The 17,380-nt window shown below is 37.5% G+C and overlaps 1 protein-coding gene across 1 annotated transcript in view; it reads right to left on the bottom strand.

Moving 5' to 3' along the window:
- Window positions 1-17,380, bottom strand: part of KPNA1 (karyopherin subunit alpha 1) — a 47,468-nt gene that overhangs the window by 22,424 nt on the left and 7,664 nt on the right. The window contains exons 2-6 of the mRNA XM_072355940.1: window positions 13,298-13,431; window positions 10,750-10,857; window positions 9,004-9,103; window positions 8,330-8,424; window positions 6,394-6,525 (exon numbers count right to left, since the gene is read on the bottom strand). Of these exons, the coding sequence (XP_072212041.1) occupies window positions 6,394-6,525; window positions 8,330-8,424; window positions 9,004-9,103; window positions 10,750-10,857; window positions 13,298-13,426 (564 nt within the window). The 5' untranslated portion in view covers window positions 13,427-13,431. The remainder of the gene's footprint in view (window positions 1-6,393; window positions 6,526-8,329; window positions 8,425-9,003; window positions 9,104-10,749; window positions 10,858-13,297; window positions 13,432-17,380) is intronic.

Below are 17,380 nucleotides of genomic sequence, written 5' to 3'. Positions count from 1 at the left end.
ATAATCACTTAATACAAATGTCTATTCTGACCGTGAATGACAGACTGGTTTTGTAACTGCAAAACTCTCAACCTCTTATCAGAAAGCCTAGCCAGAGAAGTCATAAAGCACCTTTTTCATTTTCCTATTCTTGATTTTGAAGGGCAGACTCAATAGCCTGTCTCAATAGCCTGATATCACAGGATCTGATAACAATGTTGTTTGGAAGAAATTCTAACATTAATGACTGGTAGCTCTAAATCATACAAAAGATGAAAAGAAACTGAAATATCTCTAGCCAAAGTACACAGAGTCAAGCTCAAATATATTTCCTTGAGGAATCGTTTCAAGTCTTCTGACAAATAAGGAACATAAGTCAAGCTGATTCAACCTTCTCTCACCAGATGCTGCTATAAGCACAAAGCTTCCTTGTGGTTTCTACAAAGACAGGTGAACAATGACAAGTGTCTTCAGCTTTTCTGTCTGAATAATATTCAGTAATTTCCACTGATGACTTTCAAGCACTCACCAAGATGCAAATATCTTGCTTGCCATAACATTATGGTTTCATTCTATACATCCCAAATCATAGAATCACAGAATTGCTCAGGTTGGAAAAGACCTTCAAGATCATCAAGTCCAACCACAACCTAACCATAGTACCCTAACTCTAACAACCCTGTACTAAATCATGTCCCTGAGCACCACATCCAAATGGTTTTTAAGCACACTCAGGGATGGTAACTTAGTCACCTCCCTGGGGAGCTTATTCCAGTGCTTAAAAACCCTTTCTGTAAAGAAGTTTTTCCTGATATCCAAGCTAAACCTCCCCTGGCACAACTTGAGGTCATTGCTCCTCGTCCTGTCACCTGTAACCAGTGAGAAGAGACCAACCCCACTCTCACTGCAATCACCTTTCAGATATTGGAAGAGAGCAATAAGGACTCCCCTCAACCTCCTCTTCCTTAGACTAGACAGCCCCAGTTCCTTTAGTCACTCCTCATAGGGCATAGCCTACAAGCCCTTCACAAGCCTTGTGAAACAAACATTTGTTTGGTTCTTTTCTAGATACATGGGTTTTCACAAGCCTCCGGTTTATCTCACCTGCTATTAAACTCCAGAAGTTTTACATGCAGCGCAGGACAATGCCAATTGTCAGTAACAGTACAATGCTAGTCTTATAGAGTAATGTTGATCAATATGTTGCATTCTGTAAATAATACATATGCTTTCTGATAACTTTCCCACTTTTCTCTGGATTTTGATAGCTCCTGGCCATGTATTTAACTATTTGAATATTTAAATCAAGACATAAGCCAACTACCAATAGTGCATTACGTTTGTACCTCTCTGTGAAGACTAGAAGACACAAGGAAAGATACCTGGGGGAGGAATTCGTAGATATGATTTCTATTACATCCCAACACAGAAGAAACCTTTCTTTCAGCAGCTGGGATGTTCTAACTTCAATATTAGCATCTCTTTGCCAGAAAGAGTAAGTATTTCATACTCAGGCCTCAATTAGTTTGCTGTTTTTTCTTCCCCTCATTTTGAATATGAAGACCTTATTTAGCAGGGGTTGCTGGTGTGTAAGCCAAAGAACAGGTAGTAGATACCAGATTCATTGGTCACTTCTCTGCCAAATAAACCACTGGTTTTTAACAGCAATACTGCTAGAAATGGAAAAAGCATTGAGGGGAAAAACAAATTGTTGCTTCAGCTGAAAACACAAACATCTGCAAAGGAGAACAGGGCAAAGAACGGATGTTCCTGCCACAAGCTACCCTTCAATACAGAGCAGAATGACACATCTGTCACCATGAGATGATCCCAAGAGTTTCAAACATGGAATACAAAATTTTGCCCAGTTATTGATGGAAATTCTATGCATATCCAGAAAACCCAAGTTAACATCTACATTTTAAATACTGCAGGGCACTCAGGAAAGAACTGCAGCTAAGAAACTGCTGAAGCTACATCAATGTTAAGCATTTCTACAGGGCTTTGATTAAGTCCCTCAAAATAAATAATTTCAGGCTGGCTTTTCTAATTTTCAAGATGTGTTTTGGAAGAAAAAAAATGAGAGGAGCAGAAGAAGGCTAGGACATACACCATTGACTTAATTTAAACAACAGCATAACAGAAGTTGAGGAGAAAAGTGAAAAAGGAAGGGAGGGACGGAGTGATGTAATCAATAAATTTTTATAAATAATAGAAATGTAGCTTCTGTCACAATTCAGTTTCTTCAGTGAGAAAAAAAAAAAAAAAAAAAAAAGATTTGAAATGGTTTGAGATCACTAATTACAGGAAATACCTGAGAAAGGTTGATACACAAAGCAAAAGCTTGTAGGAATAGCTGACACACCAGAAGGCTGTGCTGCCATTCAGCGAGAAATGGACAGCCTCAACAGCTGAGCGGAGAGGAACCAGATGAGGTTTAAGTGGAGAGTCTTGCACCTAGGGAGGAATAACCACACGTACCAATGCAGGTTGGGGGATGACCTGCTGGAGAAGAACTCTGCAGAGAGGGACCCTGGTATCATGGCAGACAACAGATTGCCCATGAGCCAGAAGTGTACCCAGGTGGCCAAGAAGGGCAATGGCATCCTGGGGTGCATTAAAAAGGAAAGCGATCCACCCTCTCTACTCTGCCCTGGTCAGGCCTCACCTGGAGTACTGTATCCAGTTCTGGGCTCCCCAGTACAAAAAAAGACAGGGATCTCTTGGAAAAAGGGCCTGGAACTCTGCTCCTGTGAGGAAAACCTGGGTTTGTTCAGTCCTGACAAAAGAAGACTGAGAGGGGATCTGATCAATGTCAATAAATATCTAAAGTGCAGAAGGCAAAGGGATGAGGCCAGATTCTTTTCAGCAGTATGTGGTGATAAGACAAGAGTAAACAGCCACAATCTGAAGGAATTTCTGCACAAATGTGCGTAAGAACTTCTCCACCGCGAGGGTGACAGAGCACTGGAACAGGCTTCCCAGGGAGGTTATGGATTCTCCTTCTCTGGAGATATTCTAGGCGTGCATGGATGCCTACATGTGCAGCCTGCTGTAGGGAGCCTGTTTTGACGGGGAGGTAGGACTTGATGATCTTTGGAGGTCCCTTCCAGCCCCAGCAATTCTGTGATTGTGTGAAAATATGAAATAGCAGAGAGAGAGATAGGATAATTAAATTTCAGCTGACATAGCTTAATGGGAAACATCACGTGAGAAGACAAGATGTTTAATCAAGATCCTCAGGCTCCTACAAAATCAACCATTTAGTATCACACCAGAAACTTGCATATACAAAAAACAGTCCAATACATCAGACTAAAACAGGCTTAAAAGTCAGAAAGAACTGCTGGAAGAACCATGATAAGGTAAACTGGTATGTGCTCCTGAGCCACTAATATGGGAAGATTTAAATTAGAAGTTCAAGACAAAAACAGTATATAATGATTAGCCAGTATGTCAAATTGAAATACAAAATGTGAATGATTTTCAGTTTATACTGTGACACATATTCAAAAGAGCAAGAGTTGCTTGCAAAATAATAATCTTCATAGTACTAATGCGAAGAGAAAAAAAACATCAGAGGACAATTACAGAGTAGAAAACTTATGGCTACAATGGCCAAATATCCTCCGATATCTGAACTGCAGCCTGAGATGCTTGGAATCAAATACATTCAAAAACATGTTGCCCACAACTACAAAACAAAATGCAGTAACTCACATTGAGAATTAAAAACACACAGAAAAAAACCCACACCACAATGAACAAGCATCCTACTTACCAAAAACTGATAGACAATAAGTGGTAGATACTTCTACCTCAAGCCTACAACAACCTTAATAAGAATCCCTGCCTTTTTCTTCCATTCCTTACAATGCATACCAAGATTAACAAACAGCGTCCCAATGTGATCATTAAAAATCCCCACTGATTTCTAACTAGGCCAACAATACGCTGAACATGGTGAGAGTCATTTGGAAAAATTCTCTGTAATTGTGTACTTAGAGCTACCCTATAGTAGAGAAGTACAAGAGCTAACATTATGTGCCTAATGCCTTTAATTTTTATTAGATATTATGGTAAAGCATTCATTTTTCTTTTTAAAAGGTGCCAGAAAAAAAAATTCAAGCTGTCCTGCATTAAATTCATGGTGAGCAGTCAGAAGGCTGCAACTTCTTCACCTGCAGCACATTATGTAAAGGCATAGGTAACAGCACAGTGGTATACTTTCCTACTTTAGCATAGCTTACCACAAAACAATTTGCTATTGGTAGTTACAGACTTGCTGATAACAGACAAATCATGGATCCAATAACTGCACTGTACATAAACGCATTTTCCAGTGGCTACAATCAACTCAACACGACTCCAGTATCAATTTAACCTGTTAGTAGTTTATTGGAGTCAGAGAAGGTAGAATACTGATATATTTACTAATCTATGACCCCTACGCTCTTCTGTTAATTCACACACAAGGGCCAAAAGCAGCACATCTCCTTGTAAAGCAGGCTGGCTCTCTGCCACATGCTTCTCTGAACATTACCAAGAATGACCTAACAACCTAATCAAAAGTTCACTCTTACATGGGAGGTCACAGGCCATAAAATAATGCCGTAGTTCTTACTACTTTTAATGTACCAATCATTCTTCAGGAACAGCACCTCAGAAGTGGTAGACAAATTTGGAAAATAACACCACCAATTTCAACCTCCTCCAAAAGACAAACTCTAAAAAGCAGTTTGGACATCATATAGCTGAGTCTGGATAGATTTTTACATGGGCAGAACATGGCATCTCTCTGCTATTCTGGCAAGATGAATATCACATTTCTAATTTCTTCAAAAATAGACTCATTTCCTCAAATTAAAAGAAAAGGCAAAAATACTTGTATCCCTGAAAACAATTTTCTGAAGCACCCAAACTCTCTTAAAAAGCCTTTGTAAAAATTACTCAGCATGAGAGAAGCCACTGAAAATAGAAAGTTGCAGAGTGGAAAGCTACAAGCAACTTGAAGAAATGTGTCTTTCTTGCAGAAAACGTTACGCAGTCTTAAGTACGAGTGGCTCATTCCGTGCCAGCTATAAGATAGAAAGGTAAGTTACATGAAGCAATTCAATGCTTATCAGTTGGACTCCTCCAATCATGCATCTCAATACATCCAAATGCAAGGTCAGACATCTAGGAGAGAGAATAGAGGGCACACTTACAGGATGGAGAACTGAGCCCTGGAAGTCAGTGACTCTGAAAAGAACAACGAATCGTAATGGATAATCAGCTTAACTTGAGCTCACAGCAAACTTCTGTGGAAAAGAGTCCTCAAAGACATCTTGAATATTCACGCAAGGAAGAATCAAGTAGAAATGACCTTTGGGTACTACCACTGCAAACAGCACTGCTGGAACAGTACTGCTTGGAATATTCAGAGCTTGTTATTACACCACCATATGAAACAAAGAAGTGTTCAGAAAAGGATCATCAAGAAAATTTAAAAAGCTAAAGAAATATTCATAGTAAGAACTCAAAGTTTAATCTCATTTGCTCAAGAAAAGATTAAACTATCATCTGTAATTAAATATAAGAAAAAGCAGAGAGCTTACTGAGTAGACAGTGAAACAAAACTAATAACTAGGCCCAAAGCTAATCAAATTTGTATAGTAGAGGTACACACATTCAAGTTAGGGTTACACATTACTCAAAATGTGTTCATTAGCACAATTGATATTTCACCATCCTAAGTCTTCAAATCAAGACTAGACATCTTTTTAAAATAAAACTTTGTTCAAACACAAATTACTGCCCTCGAGCAGAAATTACTGAGTCTGTATGAATCTAATGTTTGGTCTGCACTTTATACGGATCTCTCTGTGCCTTAAAGAATATTAATCTGCTCTCTAAGAAAGGCATTCAAGTAGAACTTATGGACAATTATTGCATTCATTCTTTTATTTCATCATTAATAAAAACCAGTTTAGTAAGCAACATTACTTCACTATCTTTTTCATTCAACATCCAACAGACCTATAGTATGCTTGATTGCTCTTTTGCCTCCTTTTCCTTCATTTTTAGAGAACAACCTATAATTTCCATTCATGTTTTATCTCCAGGAGAAATAAATGCTAACTTTCCACCTCTGAAGTATTTGTATTTTTTTTAAACGAGGTTTCTTGAATTCCTCAGCAAGCAGAAAAGTGTTAACTCACTAGAGATCAAAACACTACCACATTGGCTGTGGTTAAACGTATCATTTCCAGAACAACTGAAAAACGGTACTTGCACCTTAACACATACTAGGGAGGAAAAAAATTATATTGAACTGTCAGACGCTACACTGCCTCTAAAGGCACAAGACTTTCTTATAGAAGAGCCTTGTACTTTCATGTTTAAAAAAAAACAAACACCATTCTTAATCTTTACCTGCTCCTGTACATCTTCAAACTCTGAACTAAGCAGCTCTATGAAGATGGGAACGGCTCCTGCTTGGATCACTATTCGAGTCTGAAGGGAATTCCCCGAGGCAATATTTGTCAGCACCCAGGCAGCTTCAAACTGGAAAACAAAATACAGAAGAACGTTCGCTGGGAGCCTTTTGTATCAGATCAAAAACAGTGATGATATGTCCTAGAAATAGAAAGAACTGGTAAAGATAACGCATGGCTGCTAATTAAAACAGAAGCTGAAAAGTAAGAATCAGAGTTAAAAGTTATGAACTCAAAATTTGCAAAAATTCCATACAGCCACAAGATCAGGTTTTTTAGGCTCATCTTGGTATTTGTTTGGTATGTTCTTGAAGATTTTTCTCATCATCACATGAGAAAAATTTAGTTCTTCTCATACGGTTTAAATGATCATAGGGAAGAGTGCAACTTTTTTAAACCTGAAAATCACTTAGGAAAAAAATGTATACAGGGGAATTCCAGACAAATATAGCCTTCCTACCACTGCTACTAGAAATTTATTTTTCACTGGATATTCCACTAACAACATAGTAGAAACCTACAGAATAAAGACGCATGTTTCATGTTCACCAACATAGAATAGTTTCCACATTCAATCCATCATACAAGTAATACCTGGGCGAAAAAATACTTCAGTATTTCCTGAATGAGTTGAAAGTGCCTTCCTTCTACAACTAGCCTGAAGTCAAGAACACCTAGAATGGAACGGCCAAGATTTTTGCTTATGCCACATTACTGGCAACAAGGACAGAATAAAAGAACATTAAACTGGACAGAACAAAAACTTGTATCTGCAGACTGTGAGCTGAAAAAACGAGATAGATTTTCAAGTATTTTAAACCAGAGAAGTATTCTCCAGTCCCATTTTCCCTTCCTCATCTTCTGTCCACCAAACATTCAATTTTTCCCTTTATCTTAGGCTTCCATGCTAGATATCCTGTAAGTAATACAGGCATTCAATTTTATTAATAAAGAAATTGTTTAAAACCTTTCCATTGGAGTTCAGAACCAACAAACTGTCTAAATCTGATACATGCTCCTAGTTACTGCACATGTACTTCTCAAAAGGAGCCAGCAGATCTTTGCAATTCTACTGGCCTCAATTTGGAAAGTAATTTCAATAAATTCTATCTTTTCTCTATTTCGCAAGACAAGGAAAAAGTCCTTTTTGCATATTCCCAGGCACTAAATTTTAGATTTCACAAGCCATTATCAAATGAAGAAACACCAATTCAGCCTATGTATCACATTTAGCCATTAATTATTAACATTTTCTTTTATTATGAGATCAATTTCCTTCCACTTTATACTAGCTTAGAAGACTGACACAGTTCTAAGGATTAAATCCAAAACACACTGACTAAAACTGTAGCAGATACAACTTAGTTTTTCCAACCGAAGCCAGCAAGTTCCAGGGTTTCTCTTTTTTTTGTTGTTGCTTTTGTTTTTTATATTCAACTCTAATTCTAAACTTCTCCAAATTTAATCAAAACTTTATGTCATAATTCTGAACACTGAAAACAGTCTTCAGTTAGCACAAAAGTTGACAAACAGTACAGTTTAGTTTAATAGCTTTTTATCATTTAAGGCCATCTTTCAAACTGTTTTTGTTATACAAGGAAGTCCAGGTAAACATGCCATGTTAGACACCACCCAATAAAACTCAGATTTCTCTCATTCTCTCCTGGCCATATCAAAGGCCCAGCAACTGAGTTTATTATTAAGAAGCCCTCACAGTAAAATAGGTAAAAAATAGGTGTGTTATTCTTATAAAGAAAAGTACAGCTCACAAAAAAAAAAAAAAAAGTGATGACATTTGATGACATTTTCTGCCTTATTTGCACCACCAAAAGCCTTCATAATACAGAAAGCTACATATACTTATATTTGTATACCTGTAATGTACAGTTTTCTTTCCTCTTGAGGAACTCCACAAATCTTGCCACCACGCCTGGTGTGCTTATGACTTCATCTATTGGGGGATTTGGTTCTATTTAAAACAAAATGGAAAGTTAAGAGACATTCATTTATTTGCTGGGGGAAATTCCTAAAATCACTGCACCAAAGTAATACCAAAAGACATGTTGATTTTTCTGAGTCCTATTTTTCTGTTATACTGCTTTATCTGTCTTTTCTACTAAAAGGCAATGAATTCATCAAAGGAAGACACCAATTTACATTTTGAAGTACTACTATAAGATGATTTAACAGTAACGCACCCATTAACCTAAGCATAAAAACTTGACAGCAACAGATCTGCAAGTCACCTCAGTGAACATACGCACACAGTTCAACTTCCAGAAAGAATAAATTGTGAGCCATAGAGACACTAACTAAAATGCTTAAATTTACATTACATATCAGAATTGCACCTGCATCGCTAAAAGTTGTACAGGTTTCACAAATAAAAGTGACTGTTACACACACCTAGTAGGCATGTTACAAGACAATTCTGCTTGGACCAAACTCTTCACCTAGAGATTTCCACACGGAGCTTGATTTTCACAGCTGTCAAAGTCAAAATATATGCCAAGGACACCCAAGATTTTTCAGCAAGTTCAACCCTTACCTTTTGAGAGAAGCTTTCGGAATTTCTGAGTGGCTGAAAGCTGCTGTTCTGGACTATTGGAGAAAATCATCTCAATCATATCAGAGGTGATAACAGCACTCTTGAATTCAGGTGGGGGGAGACAGAGCATGAGTGACAGAGAGCAAGAGGAAAAGAAAATTGAGGATTAGTGGGGAGAAGTTTACAATATTTGCTAAAACTGTCAATTTTTTTTTTTACCCTAATAGAGCAAAAAGCCAGAGAAGAACTAATATGAACAATAAATGAGTCATCATACACGTACAGATACATAATCACAATCATTCTTAAGTATCATCTTCCTCCTAGAAGACAATTTAGAATTTCTTTAAGCTATACCACAAAAAATTCTCTTCAGAATCTCTCATAAGTATCTCATAAGTATTTTTTCTCCTTTTTCCCCCCATCTCCCATCCTATAAAAACAACTGCAATACTGTCAGCTTTAACAAAAAGTAGCTTAAATTAGAATAGCAATTACAGTTATACAAGAACAAGATTAGTGTTGTTTAGATACTTGCAACTTCTATGTTTTGTGTTACTCTTATAACCAAATGTACAGGAATTGTCTTTTTTTCTAAAGCACTGAAATGCCTAATACTTGTTATCATAATCAAATATACCACCTATTTTCCCACAATATTGACAGTTTCCATTAATATGGCCAAAGTAATCAGTGACTTTTTTTTTTATGAAACAGAAAATCTGACATTTTGTTTGATTTGACTAATCTAAATCCATGAAAAGACATCTAAGGGATGCTATATCTTTTTCCCTCTCTTTTTGATCCAAAACATTACAGTGGTCAGATCCAAATCCTCAACAGACAGGAAAACAGACAACTCAGTAACAAAACATACTAAGTCTAGTTTTTGTCGCAGGAACCAATAAAAAGGAACCAAAACACACAGAACTTTTTAGATCCTTCTTTTTCAGTACTAACTCTTAAGAACTAAAATTAATACTTGAAATAACGTGCATAAGATAGGCTTTCCTTACTTTTCACCACCCATTTATGTCATACAAAGTTCTACACAAAGAATTAAATGGTATTCAGGATTCATCTGATGTTTTAGGACTACCCTGAAGAATAAAACTATTTTCTGCTAATTATCTATTATGCTGATTATATGCATTTGAGTAATTTTCATGGTCTAATCAGCAATACAAATCAAAAGTAGTCTGATTTGCTTCAAAATATACTCTTAACACAAGAACAAGCACAGAGACCAATGGGCACACTTCTGGACTGAATGAAGGCTGTATTTTAATTTATTCATTCTACTACAGCCAAAATCCCATAACATTTTTCTTTCCACAAACAGAACAATCATAAAGAAATAGAGAGAAAGCAGAAAAGCCTAATTTCCACTAGAAGGCAGCTATCCCATGTGATGAAATTCCAGCTTGGAATGGAGTTCAAGGACATCTGCAGATAGCTAGGCAGGTCTAGTTATGATTCCATCACCCCAATTCCAATTTTATTACTTGAAAACTTATTTACAAGCTTCCAGCCAGTCTCTTATTATTTACTCTTTATTATTTACTTCTATAAAATTTGTCTCCCATAATCTGTTTCAGGTGTCTTCACTGAAACATTTGTTTGAGAGTTGTCTGGAAGCTCTCTGAATGCCATTTTCCACAAATTTCTGCAATTCCGTTCCCTTAAACTCACGGTGTGACAGGAATATTGTTTGTTGAAATTGAGCAGGCCTTTCTCAATACTTACAGAAGTCATTTCCATGTTGTTCATTTGAGCCTCATGGAAGCCACCATCTGACATAACTTCCTCCTCCGTTTCTTCTTCAGCTGTTGCAACATTTCGACGTTTAAATAACTAAAGAGAAAAAAGCACTGAATAAAAGCACTACAAAACCAAGAGCCAATATATATATCTCACATGCCATATCAGGCTGCAATAAAAACAATAATCAGCATCTCCTGAAAGAAGCTAAAATACTGACACCATGACTCCTCCAGACAGTAAACAGGCACAGTTTAGCAACAGAGTAAATGAACATGACTCTGTGCTAGAATATTCTTTTGGCATTTCTGAAAAATCTTCACTAATACTCCCTCTTTTTCTCTACTGCTCACCCTCCATCTATCTGCTACCTCCCTCTAGCTTACAGACAACTGCTTTCCTTCCTCCCCCAAGATGAACAGGGGCTCAAAGATATGACAAACTGCTGTGTACAACCATCCCCACAGAATGGTTACTGAGACTGGAAAAATTGAGTTCTGTGGCACAGAGAGGACTTGAGGGGATAATCACTTAAGAATGGTTTACAAAATGACACCGGGATAAACAAAATTTGGATGCTATCACGTAAAGGAGGTAGCTGGTTTGAGATGTTATTAGGAGAGCTACAGAGGTTACAGTTTGACCCTTGATTTAGCTATCTCACTGCAAGAAACATTAACAGTGATGAGAAGGTCTGGAGTGTGCTGCCTGGCCTGTCAAGTTCCCTAATGACTCCAGCACTGAACCATGTCAGATTTGCACCATTACAGAGGACAACCAAGACAGTGCCTTGACATCAACCAGCTGTTACGCTTTTCTCCAGAGAAATCTGGAAGGAAACAGTACGCAAAGCCGTTAAGTCTACATCAAACCTAGTTCAATGACAGGCATCCCTGTGGAGTGCTGCTCCTTCCAGGCTACTGTCCAAAGTGCTCTCTCAAGCTCTTCATACATTGCTGAAATACAATCCTACGCCAAAATTTATACACTGATAATTTATGTGAAAATTCAGGAACTTGACACTGCTTTTTAGGGTGGTTTGGCTTTTAAAAAAAACAAGCGAACTTTAGAAAAAGGTTAAATGAGTCTTCTTTGTAGAGGCTGAAAATACAACACTAAGACAATAAAACAAGGAATAAGAATAGATTTTAAAAATGAATACAAATAGAAATCGGGAAGTCAAAGAGTAAAATAGGCTTCTTCACATATATCAAACAGCTCTAACCAGGAGATGCAATGCTAACTCTGGCATTCTCAATGCTAGTCAGGCATCTCAACAACATCCTCATGACCAGCGTACCAAATACATAAAAGTACCTGCACATAAGGTCTGAAATTGTTGTAACAATAAAGGAACAAAAGAACAGACGGCTTGCAGTTCCACTTCCATTGCACTGTAGGTAGGAATAGCAGTTTGCCTTAAGGAAATACTACTACCCTTTATTTAGCCAACCCGTGGTAATCAGGTGCAGGGGAGGTCAGAGGCACCGATAAGACAGGTTTCTAAAATGACTCATCATTTCCCTAATTTAGTATCAGCTTTAGGGATAAGACTGATGACGTTTTGGACTATCTGCCATCTGGAAATACTGCCCGCTGTCTCTGAAGAAAATAAAAAAGATATTTCAATTCACTCTCAGAATTCTTCATTGACTACAAACTTTCCTTGAAAGTATCTCGTGTTGACATTGTGAAAAGGATGTTAAATAGAACAGATTAAAGATTTAACCTACCATACCAAGCTAACACATGTTACTATCCTTGATTTAACTTGACATGGATGAAACAAAGCTTTATTCTAACTTTGTTGAAGCCAGTCTCTTAAAGCTTCTAATGAACATAACTAAATGAACTGCTCAATGCTACACATTCTTATCAGAAGATTGCTTTCACCATGTCTAATCTCCGCTGCTGTTTCCTTGTTACACCTGTAGAGAATCTACCACTTTGCAATGAGAGCACAGTAGTAAGTACTAGCCAGAAATGAACAGCAATGAACAGAAATGAATATTCTGCACTCAATATACAACAATCCACCTTCACCTGCTCTGCTAGGGCATAAACTTTTGTAGATTCATATATTAACTGGAATTTAAAGACAGAACACTGAGAAGAATTAGATCGATCTACTCTTCCCCCAGAAAAATCATTACTACAACTCGAAGGATTTGTTTGGACACACTTCTCCTGTGCTGCAATGTTTTCTTCACCCCACTTCATCATTCTTTAAAGACAAGAGCAAACATAACTCAGCTAGCAAAAAATAAACAAAGAATTCCTTAGTAACCTTCAGTGCAAGGAGAGACAGCTGTTGCAACTACCCTTTACTGACAAGCTGTCAATCTCACACTTGAATAAATGATGAGCACTCATTACTGCCCAAAGAAAAGGCAGTAAAGTCTGCAACTTAATGATTTCAGACTGAGTATATGGGAATTTAGCAAGACAAAAACCAAGAAGAGGCTTCAGAGAAGCAAAGAATCAAAGACAATGCAAGACAACTGTTACATTTATGACAGCTGTAGTACAGTACCTGCTCCTCTCTCTTTTGCTTACGCAGCTGAAGACCCTCTTCCTCTCGCCTGCGACGCATTTCATCAGGATTTAGAGATTTGTTCTTGTAGCTCTTCAGTCGGAAATTTTCTTTTCCTGAGGTCGTCATCGTTCCTTTAAGTTGCAGTTAAGAAGAGAATCAGTCAGAACAATTACACTTCAGCAACACATTAGTTTATGTTCTGCCTCTCTCTCTCAAACCTCTCTGCGCACTTTCAGCTACTGCCTCCTTATAACCTGTTATTTAAGCAACCAGTAGATTAGAAGGGGTAAGGTAACTTCACAAAACTGTCACTTCAGTATGCTGATTTTTCCACATCAGACCACTGAGTAGAGAGGTATGAACAAGTGAAATGTTTTATTAAGAGACGAGATTTCTAAGCCAGAAGATACAGCCTAGGCTAATAAGAAAGCAACACTAAGATCTATTATTGCTTCTCCATTCAGGGGATTTATTAATCACTTCACTCAAAAGCAAAGTGGTCTTAGCTTCATTTTAGCTTTATTCACTTAGGAAGTCAGAGGCTTTTTTGCACTTCAAAGCCACGTTTTAAGTTAATTCAAATCCATTTTGTGTTCCTTCTATCCAGGCAAGACCTACAAGAAAAACAAAATGGAGATGGACACATTTTAGGTGCAGGTTTAGCACTCAAAAGGTCCACTTCTGTGAAGATAAGTTGTGTCATTCCCTTTTTTCCCCACCCCCAGCCTGTAATACTGTTACTGTTTATACAAAAGAGCCTTTTTAAGCCTATGATTTCCTAGTACCATCTTTCACACATAACTTGGTTGATCAACTTTAATAGGGACCCCTGACAATTTTCACATATACAGTGATGCAATTTGGAGTTAATCAGTATAGCCCAACAATTGCAAAACTGAGTAGAAAGTCTCGCCATAAACCAAATGAGCCACAGGTCAGGTCCGCTGCTTTGCTGCTACTTTTCTTATGTCTCCCCATTAAGCACCAACAATGTTGAGAACAGTCACAGCATTTCCATTCATCTTCCCACAGATGCAGAATCTGTAATATGTTATAGCTCTCTGAAACTCTGCAATAGAAGATTAAAGCAACAATGCTATACTCTATGGGGCTTTTAAAGGCCTCTTTCCAACACCTTAACTTGTTGTATTAAATATGTCACCTACTTTCAATTCCATAAGCACAGAATTACCAGATGACAAGTGACGTGCTGTGCACTTCATTTATGCAGAGTCAACTCTAAGCTCCTTTCTGTTAGCATGAAAAGTTTTAAGAGATTTTACCCAATAACCAAATGTATTTCTTATTAGAGCTTATTTTTGAAGTTGCTCATGCCTCACAACCATTTATAAAAGCTGGTGTTTATGAAACATTCCATGCACCACTTCAAGCTAACCACACTCTCCTTGTTAAAACTTTTACAGGACACAAAACTACTATACTCAAGATGGCTCAGTCACAGATCGTACTGAATGCAATATGAAAACCTGAACATACAGGTAAGTAATCCAGCAGCCTAGTTCTGCTGAAAAGGCCCTTCCCAAAATGGCTTCTTTTTAAATAGAAATCCTGCAAAAATATAACCTCAGAACTCCAGGAGCTCCCTCTGTCATTCCTAGCAGCTTAGAGACTATATTCTTCACATTGTTTAGGTGTCTGAGCTTCAGCTTTTCATGTTTTTTGCAGTATGCTTTGCAATTACATTTTCTTCCCATCCTGAGGTTTTTCAAATGACTATAACCTCTAGAAATACTATTTGAGGAAGTCATGGATTTTAATTACAGAAAGCTAATGCTAACAAATACTCAGGCTGAGTAAAGAAAATCTTTTGTTTTCACATAAAATTGTTGATGTACCTCAACAACTCAAACACCACATGGAAAACGATGAGCTAAAAGGACACATCTAACTGGAAAATGGTTTTGTAGCCACACCAGTCAACCTGCCCTACAACACAAACAAGTCTAGGCACACAACCAATAGCTCAGATAAGATCTCACACCTCCCATGACATTATCCATCATTCTGCATTTCTATCTGAAACATCTTCTCAAACTCACCAAATTAAATTTGCCTTTGTCAGGACTTTGACAGCTCCTGCAATCATTTCACACCTTCACCTTCAGTCCTTAGAAGTTCTCACTTTGTAGAAATCCTTGACATTTATCATCTTCAATTCTTACTACTGAATTCCATCTTATTTCTATTTTGTAGTCCCTCTTTATGATGCTTCAGTGTTTTTAAGTATCAGTGAGAATCCATCTTCACTGTCAAGTTTCCTTAGCATATTCTTCTTCCTTGTCATTTTTGTCATCAGTGCCTAGAACTTAAGTATCACCTTCTATTTACTACAACCCTTCCAAGCTGTAGATTTTGGCTATGCTTATTTCTTACCTTCATGCCAGCTCCCTTTGCTGACTGTTAAGTGCACTTCAAATCATTTCTAAATAGTGCATTGCATTTTATGTTGAGTAAAGCTTTCCTACAAATTCCCACCAAGTGACCAGGAATACCGTTTCTTCTAGTAAGAGCAGAAACATTTAGTTTCTTTCAGTGTTGAGAAATCACTCAATTTAATCACTGAATTCACCGTAGTCTCTCACCAGTGGCAAATAAAATCCCAATACATTGCCACATATCTGCTTGCCTAACTTAACCAATCCAAAGATACTACCCAAATGCAGCTTCTGCAATTACCTCAGGATGTCCTAAAGGTAAAACGGTGTCATTCCTTTATTGTTTCTATGACCACATCACCTAACCCTCAGCTCCTGACAGCATCCTTACACCCGTTCAGTATTTGTTTTTAAGTCAGAAAATAAAAGAATCGTACGTCAGTCGCTACAGACACCCAAGAATAGTTTTCTATAAATCTTCAGCTTTTCAGGAAGCAGGCTTTACTCTAGACAAAAATCAACGTGTCAAAACAACTTCAAACCTTTCTCATTCGTCTTCAGCAGTTTTTCTGCAGCTTAACTGAAAATCTTTCAACAACCACTTCACATTCACTCACTGTAAATTACTTCATAGCAAACAGTAAATCCTGGATCTTCTCCTCAAAATTAATGCTGTCTGCCATGAAAGTCAGTGGTGGTTGTCATGGAAATGTTCTACAGATCTTTTCTGTCCTAGCAATACAAGCGTATTTTTCACGTCTCTGGACACTCCTGTCTACAGCTTAAAATCATTGGTGACCCAACGAGTTTTCATGATGAACTCTTTGATCTTTTGTGCAGTACCACTCAAACACTATATGACACTTTTTACTTCCTTGCTTTTGGCTGCCTTGGAAAAAAAACAAACCTATTTTTAACAAAACAAAAAACACCTATTTTTGAGTGCCTTCATTCACTAAGGAAGCATTACCCACCTTTATTTTTTTTTGCTGATCAGTACAAAGGCCCTACCAAAAGCAGAGGTGACCAAAGAATCGGTTTTCAGGAGAAAGGTACTGCATTTCTGCTTGCTGATCAAGTTAGAGAATTTTAGTTTGCATTGGGAAACGCAGAGTCACTTACTGCAATGACCTACCTCGTCCCTTGCAATCATCTACATAGGAACAAAAATGAACTTCCTGCCTTCTTAAATCAGATATCAATCATCTGATGTAGGGACAAAAATGAGCTCTCTGTCTTCCTAAATAAGATATGCTGTCACTAGCCTTAAGAACTTTGCTAGGAGAAATGCCATATGACAAACACATGGCCATTTCATATGTCAGAAGTATCCCAATATAAAAATAAAGGCCTTGCCAATCAAGACCAGCAGAAAGGTATATATAACCCAAAAGATAACTGAAACTAAGATTATGAAATGTACTGATAACACATACGTTTAGACACTTTTTTTTCTTTGGAATGAGGTGACAGAAATAGGTTATCTGAGAATTATATAGTCATAAACAAAATTGTACCTTGCAACGCAAATATGATGGAGAAGGAAGACTTGAAGAGCCTGGGGAAGAAAAATGTTATTGAAAAAAAAAAGTCATCCTGAAGAACTTTGATCAAAGACACCACCTATTCCCCTTCTCTTAACTAACAAAGGCAGCTGTGTCTGTATTCAGTAGAGGCACAGGTT

Source organism: Excalfactoria chinensis, chromosome 1, assembly GCF_039878825.1.
Source record: "Excalfactoria chinensis isolate bCotChi1 chromosome 1, bCotChi1.hap2, whole genome shotgun sequence".
Lineage (NCBI taxonomy): Eukaryota > Metazoa > Chordata > Aves > Galliformes > Phasianidae > Excalfactoria > Excalfactoria chinensis.
This window is presented reverse-complemented; position numbering and strand designations above follow the sequence as displayed.